Raw genomic sequence first — 7936 nt, 5'->3', positions numbered from 1 at the left:
GACTGGCAGCACAAGCTTAGAACACATAAGGAGTATGTGGACAATAAGCGCGGTTCACAAACAGTCTCACTTGCGCCCGCGTGACCAAAGTTCCTCTTGAGAAAACACCAAGGCACAATGGAAAGTTAAACACCAAAAAATTTTGAAAGCCAACCCATATACAGTTTTGACAAAAGGAGGGGAATGTAGGTGATGGTGGAGTTGGAAGATGGCGTTAGCTATACCGAGAAGAGACAGTTCGTTTGTTAAAGCCATACCATCCGCCGACTGATGGTACACCGACGGCTGGCATTGCACTCGGGAATCAAGACGTTGAAACTCGGAAAGAAGAAATCGGGATGCTAGACCCTCCCGCACTATCAGGCTTCCGGAGAGATTCAAAGACTTTGTCATGGACAAGCCAAAATGAACTTTAAATAGAGATGTTTAGATTTTTGACTGTTTGAGTGCACCATACTTGCGGACTGTTCCCTATTGTTTTCGTTTACGGCTGTGATTGCGATTGTTTATGTATATAAGACTATAAAGCTGGACAGGAAGGGATGTAATGTCCTGGTCACAACTCGTGACAATGTTTATGTAATCAAGCTCACGCAATCGAGGACACGTGACTAGCAGAGAGATCGTTTTTGTTTTTCTTGTTTTGGGGCGTGATTTAGTCAAGTTGTTGTGAAATAAAGTACGTTGTGTTTTCAAACCGGACTGGAATATTACAGTTAGCGAGCGATGTACCAAGGCAGACGCGCCAACAAGCTTGGTGGAAGTCACCGTACATGAGAGGACCCATTTTTGAAGGGGCTAGGTCACGCTGTTTTAGGTAAATTTGTTTAATTTTGTTAGTTATGAGCTCTAAACGTCAACTTGGCATAGCAAGAGTCTTTCATTTGCAAAATCACCGCCATATAGCAACTGAGAATGATTTCCCAGCTGTTTAAATGATATTTTGATATAAACATATATAAATTTGAAAAAAGGTGGACCGACGTTTTTTCAAATTTACCCAAATGCAATCCATTTCAATTCTCCCCAGTTTTGTCCATCCTTGTCCCTTCTTAGCTTTCCTGTGTTTTGTTTGAGTTCTTGTATAGTCTTGAGCCGTTATTTTGTTATTTCAGTTAATTCTACGACCATTTGATCAATGCTGAAATTGCCTAAAATTGCGTGACCTAGCCCATTTAATGAAGGCAAAGCGATATATCCAACCCATCCCCAAGGGAGGGAGGGGAAAAACTTAAACAAATTGCAAACAGCCAGTTGGTTTACTATAGAAGACAAACTGCCAGGTGAACCTTGGACGGCTGACTGAGGCTTTTATAGCTAGACTCTGTCTATTAAACGGTAGCCAGTTGCACAGGTTCTACTATGTAGCAGGTAGGCATTACACATGCTCTTTAGCAATAATGAATGAGGCTTTAACAGATTTGGCCAATGCAGGTGTACGTTATAATCTGAGATCTGGGAACAAAGTCTTTATGTCCTCGTTTTATTTACAACAAAACCGTTGATTTTATGACCTTGAACAGCCGACTACAAAGAACGCGAGTACGGTCACGTGTCATTAATCGTATTTTACTGATAGGGCAGTAAAATCTCATTTAAAGAGAAAAACAAATACTCGTTTATGTGCACAATACATCGAAGAATAAAGTCTACAAATACCTATTTTACCTTCAAATACTTACCCCTGCATAACATTTCAAATTCCGTTTTCCGTGAATCGTCTCATGATTACATGTTACATACGAACCATGGCAACTACTAGCTTTACAATCACTGGTGCCTCGTTATTCCAAGTTATTACTAAGACTTGTTTGCATCACTAATTAACACGAAAAGGGATAACTTGGGAATTTTTAACAATATATCGCTTTCATCTAACCCAAAATCATTCAGATACTGATTCAAAACGTCCTATGCATAATCCATTTCTTTCGCCTTTGTGTTTGTCAGCATTATGAATTGGAATATTTTAGGTTTACGTGTTCACAAGTTTGTTTTTGTATCTCGTAGATGTTTAGATTTCCAATTACACACTCTGTTTCGATTGGCCACTCTAACTCGCTGTGTAAATAGTTCACCCTAAATTCAAAATAGATACGTTTCGTTTCTGAGAAAACAAAACATTCTTTTAGAAATCATACGGGTATTCCTGATTTCTGCATAAATTTAAGTTTCATTTTGCATTTACCTGTTCATCCACGCTTTTTGGAAAAGTGGTACATACACTGTACCACGTTCTTAGATTTAAACGCATACCTGAGGTAGATATTTTTGTTGTGTTTACGAGGAAGTGATCTCCCTTACTAGTAATACGATGAAATGTGGATGACCTCGGTACGTTGTTACCCAAATATGTTCCTGCAAGTTTCCTCCTTTTTCTGCTGTTATAAAATAGACGTCTCAGCCTTTTCTCTGTAATTCTGCTTGGTTCTCGGGCACGTCTATGTCGATGCTCACGCAAATCAAAACAAAAGTAAACAACTTTTGCTTATCGAGTCCTGTATTTCTCCTTCGGAATGAAGTCTTTATTATCCTTGAGAATCAAATAACTGTACAGCGTTTCAAACTACATCAAAGTTATTTTCTAAAGAGCTGATCACATTTTCCACTGATGATATCAAATCTTGTGAAACTAGAACAGAACTATACACACAAGATGGCAGTGAACACGATCTCTAATATGGCTATTTGAACAAATGATATAAGCTAGACCATTACAAGAAACAAACTGTTTAACAATAAAAAAGAAAAAAACGTAATAGACAAAAAACTTATCTCCGTAGTCAATGGTACACTGAGCGGGAGGCTATTTGTTTGCGGTGAAATGGTACCAGCGTGGGGCCATTTGTTCGCTGTGCAAATGTCTTTACTTTGTCTTCAGAAGATTCCAGTATAGCGTCCATTTGTTTGTGGAGTTATTTTCTTTGTCGCTGTCATCTTTAGAGTAGTTCTCAATAAGGTACCCGCTGCTTATTAAAGAATTAGTGTTTTGACTTGTATCACTTTCAATAGTTGCGTCCATTTCAGTTACATTCGAGTATATTCTTGTTTCATTCAGTTCGCGGAACGACCCGTTTCGAAGCTGACGCTTGACATCTTTTAGTGTGGGTCTACCGCGAAAAGCGTATGCCATTTTTTGTATGTGCTTTGAGCGCCCCAAGAAGAAATCGATTAAGCCAACGAAATGTCGATCTTCAGTAATTCAAACAACGCATCACAGAGCTCTGCATGATCTTGGATTACGTGGTTTGCTTTAAATAACCAAAGTAAACAGCGCCACGTGGTTTCTATTTTGCATTACCCAATCAAAACACCGCCACGTGCTTTCTATTATGCATTGCCCAATCAAACACGGCCACGTTTTTCTATTGTGCATTTTGCTGCACAGGAAAAAAAAAACTGAAATCTAACGTCTTTTATAACTCGAGCCCCTACGGGGCCCGAGTAATAAGGAAAGTCTTTTCTGGGGTCTCCAAATCATTCCTTTCAGAAATCTCCTTTAGATTAGGGGAACTAAGATTGCCACTGCTTGGAGGAGTCAAATGAACCCAGACAGGTGTTTCTTTTGTGTTGGAGTGTTGAATTGAGGGGGCATTGTAAGGTGCCGAGCTGCACGTGGTCGCTCACAATTCATGTCGTCGCTGTCTCCTTTAAGAGAACTCAAATCCAAGCCATTCAAAAATTCTTTAACTTTAATAACAGCAGCGGATCCTCGTTCTTCACAACATGTCTTTTTCCTCAGAATAGCCAATACAAGCCCAAAAGACGAGCAAACAACTTCAAATGCACTGTAATTTTTCTTGTTGACAAAGGGGCGCCCATCAAGAAGCCGAAGTTTGCTGCTTTTAATTCTGCAGAAATCTTCTGGAAAGCTTGTCACGATCGGCGATCGCTTGAAATATTGCAAAGGAGTAATTCCACAAATTTAATTTCCGTTGTGAGCACATACCAGTAACTGTGATCGCTTAATCCCTCACCGATGAAACGAGAGAAGGTCTAAAAACCTTTCCTCGGTGCCATCTTGAGGGGAATATGCAGGAAGACCTTCATGCACATAGGAAACTACATGCAATGAACAGCAATCTGGGAAAAAAAACAAACATTGTCCAGATCCAACCGAAAGAGGCGCTAACGATATTAACCATGCAAACACTGACATAAATATCACATACAGTTACTGCATACATGCCAACTCTCCCGCATTATCCGGGAGTCTCCCGGATACGGATCGAATCTCCCGGTCTCCCGTACGGGTCATCAAATCTCCCTGATAAAAACAACTCTGGAGTCTGCTCCATTGGAAGCTCAAATTGTATCTCCAAGTTAAAAAAATTTGATTTTTTCAAACTCATTTCATTGTTTGTTGATGCATTTCTTCATCTCTGAACAGAACAAAGCTCTCTTTGTTATCACAGCCATATAAACGATTGATTGATCAGATCTTTCCGTTTAACCAATAAAAATTATCGACATAAGTGCTCTGTTTTCGCGCAAATTTCCTGTTCAAAATATATTATTCTTGTATTCGGACTGCTGGGGGGAAGGGGTAGGTGAGTGCGTTTTTGGGGAGGAAAAGGGAATGGGTGAGTTAATCGTGGGGGGGCGGGGGGGTTGGGGAGACCTGATGGAAAATATCTCCAGATTTTAGATCTCCAGAGGTTGGCATCCCTGCATACTTAATGGCATTAAATCACCTATGGAGGTTTGATATGTACTTACAGTGCAGACGATTTGCGTCCCCTCATGAATTGCATTGAATTTTGGTATGAGGGCCGGGGACGAGCATAGGAAATTATCCTTTACATAGGCCAGTTTCGTATTCGAAAAGATTTGCCCGCATTAGCCTCCATTTCATACTAGATCCAATTCGAAAATGGTCTATTCAGTGCCTTCTTTTTTTGTGTAACGCGTACCACAGGCAACCCAGTGTAAGCTTTTTTGAAGCTTCTAGTTTAAGGAAGAGATTGTGTTGTGTTTTTTTTTTTAACGAAGTGAATATGGCAGTTGGTGTGTATTCCATTAGCTCCAATTTCTGTAATTTCGGAAATTCTCTTAATTTCGAAAAACAAACTTAGATTTTCGGAAAGACAAAAAAAAAGTCAGATTTTACGAAAAACTAAAATGCCCCTTAAGAGCTTTCATAACTTCCGTAGGTTCCTCAATTGTTCTGACTAATTTCCACCATAAATGACAGTCATTCGAAAATAACAGTACACGAGAATGACGACAAAAAAATGAAACAAAACAGAAATGGGAGAAAGAGACACCCGACCCAGGCCCCGCCTTTTGGCTACTACCCAGTCCCAGTTGCTAAAACGCCGTTGCAGACGCATACGTCGGCTCGACTGAGAAGATGGCGTTTTTCTCTGGTAGCTTTCAGTTTCTGCTGTTTCTTACGCTTTATCAGATACAAAAGACTGAAGGTATGTTTTATTATATAATTGGTTTGCGTTTGAGACCCACGTAGAAAAATGGCGTGGACTGAGAGGAAACAACGGGGTTATCATTTATGACGCAGTTGCTAAAGAAATGTTTTGGCGAGCGAAGCGTGATTTTTCGGAGGCTAAGCGGATGAGCGAGCGACGAAGTTTGTTTATTTTGATCTTAAGGCATCAGAAACAAAGACGAAATACAAGGAAAGCTTATTTCAATCTCGAGTCGTCGCTTGGAAATCTCCAGAGATAGAAACGAAACACTAGTTCAATTCGGAAGATTAACGAGTAAGGGAATTGAAAGCTTAGAATGAAAGATCAGGTAGGCTTCACGTATAGGAGACGTGCTTGACCAGGAAAAGAAATTAAGATACATCTTATTGAAACTTACATTTAGCGATGCAATGACTCTCATCGATGAAGACTCATTTTAAAATATTTTGTTTCAGTCGACGAAAAATGTGTCAATAAATGCGCTTTGAGAATCGCTTAAATGTTCTCCAAGGTCATTTTAAGTTATTCGAGAGAGAAGTTTTTACGCCTAAAATACTCAATTTGTCGTTATTCTTACAACAACTTTCAAAAGAAGCGCTGTTTCTACTGGGTTGACAAACCCAGTCGGAATCTCGGTTTCATCTCGTGGGTTTTTTTATTTTCCGTGTCGGTAAAAGTCTTGCCTGTCACTCCCCTGCTAAGTGGTGTCTTTGTGCATAGAGTCTTCTGAGCGTATTTTGTTAGGTTTGAGGGGGCTGGGGTAATGCGTAGCTTGCTCTGTACAATTAACCTGTAATGCCGTCGGAAGTCATTGTAACGCGAATGGCGTTTTAGTACATCTTTAAAGAAAATATACTCATATGGAGCTCAAGAATGGAACGTCAAGACGGGCGGTGAAACATAAAGATCTGGAATCTTAAAAGCGACGAGTAATGGACTTCGACAGCGTGAATCTTTCGCCCGTCGAGCCGAAATCAAAATGAGCTGCACTTTTAATATTTCGCCAAGGTGGTGTTACGTACAGCACTGAAACCAAATGGAAATTTCTCTGGTAACTTACGGGTGCAACAAAGACGGAGAAGGAATCGAACACCACAAGTCGATCTGTGATCTCTGTTGTGTCTCACAGTGTTTACTGACGTCGCATCTATTTAAAGTTTGCCCGTTTGTCTGGCAAGTAACATTCATTTTGTACTCAACTCTGCAAAGGTTAAAAAAAATTGGAAATGTGACAGTGAAAAATTATTTGAATGAAAGCTTGTTGTCTCTTTTGTGCTTTATTATGTACGGTCAAGGTTCTTTCGAAAAGGGTTTGATGTGAACTGTCAGAAATTTATTTAATTGCATATGCTTTGTGATTGTGTGTTTCGCTTGCACGCACGCAACTGAAATAGGAAGGGTTTCTTGCCTCTTATAGCAAATATGTTGCTTGTTTCGATCAATGTTTCGCTGGAAAATATTTCTGTGAAATTTCCAGCTTTTGTAAATTTATCATGTTGTGTAATTTTCGAGGTTAGCAAATTTGCATACATGTGTTGAAATGTGATACGGGGAGAATTTTTGTGGTAACGCATAAGTCACGAAAATAAACAGGTCTGTTGGAAGCGTGCTTGAGTTTCAACAAAATGACCCCCAAAATCGGCAAAAGATTGTGACGCTGATGAATAATAAAGTAGCTGCTATTACCAAAATGATGGAATTACCTGGTGATAAATAACCTTGTCTTGGAGAGTAAATTGTTGATTTTCCAGAAACAATGGCCAACCTCTGAGAGTTGCGCGATTGTGATCTTTGTGTTGAATTCGCACATTTCTTGTCGAAATTTATAACAAGCGAAAGAAAAAGAAGACTAACAAAAACAAAAACCCGGTAGCTTGGCATCATTTGACACAGATGCTTCACTGTTTCGCGAGTAAACATGCCGCGGTAAAATAACGCGGTAACTTGATCACTGCGCCGGCTGAATTTGATGTGTGATTTACTCGGTGCAGCCAAACTTGTACAATTACAACAAAACAACTAAAATCTCCCAAACTGTTTTCGCTGATGGTAACTTTTTATATTCGTGGTTCAAAATTAATGTTGTTTTCATGTCGTAGAACTTGTTACCGATGGCAAAATATTTTATTCTCGATCGACCGTCCTGAAACTTCCTTCTGCTCTTCTTAAAAATTGTGTATCCATATTTATTTACTTTTACATCAATATTTGTTTTGCATAAAGCAAGCTAACAAAATCTGTATCTTGCTTGGTTCGCATTTGATAGCATTAAAATAGAATTTTTGGCCCTATGCTTCTGTTACTGAGTGGTATATTTCTTAGGTCGCCCATCCAGATACTAACCCAGCCGAAGAGGGATTAAGTTTAGCTTTCAACTTTTGTTTACAAAGCTGTCAGATGCTGTCAGTGCACGCTTACACTTGTGGTGGAAAGAAGTTGCATGATCAACATGTTAGCCTAGAAGCCAATGTTTCTCGATTCCCTTTTATTTTCCTCAATCTCTCTGGGTT

The 7936-nt window shown here is 39.6% G+C and overlaps 1 protein-coding gene and 1 long non-coding RNA gene across 2 annotated transcripts in view; one reads left to right on the top strand and one right to left on the bottom strand.

Annotated features, from left to right (window-relative positions):
- Window positions 1-3445: 3445 nt before the first annotated feature.
- LOC138058133 (uncharacterized) lies at window positions 3446-4754 on the bottom strand. The gene is made up of 2 exons (XR_011133803.1): window positions 4720-4754; window positions 3446-4083 (listed from the first exon to the last, which is right to left on the bottom strand). It is a non-coding gene; the product is annotated as an uncharacterized lncRNA (long non-coding RNA).
- Window positions 4755-5341: 587 nt separating this feature from the next.
- The window catches only part of LOC138056339 (limbic system-associated membrane protein-like), a 39881-nt gene continuing 37286 nt past the window's right edge, over window positions 5342-7936 (top strand). Inside the window, exon 1 of the mRNA XM_068902118.1 lies at window positions 5342-5423. Within this exon, the coding sequence (XP_068758219.1) occupies window positions 5354-5423 (70 nt within the window). The 5' untranslated portion in view covers window positions 5342-5353. The remainder of the gene's footprint in view (window positions 5424-7936) is intronic.

Source organism: Montipora capricornis, chromosome 7 (assembly GCF_036669925.1).
Source record: "Montipora capricornis isolate CH-2021 chromosome 7, ASM3666992v2, whole genome shotgun sequence".
In the NCBI taxonomy this organism is placed as follows: Eukaryota; Metazoa; Cnidaria; class Anthozoa; order Scleractinia; family Acroporidae; genus Montipora; species Montipora capricornis.
This window is presented reverse-complemented; position numbering and strand designations above follow the sequence as displayed.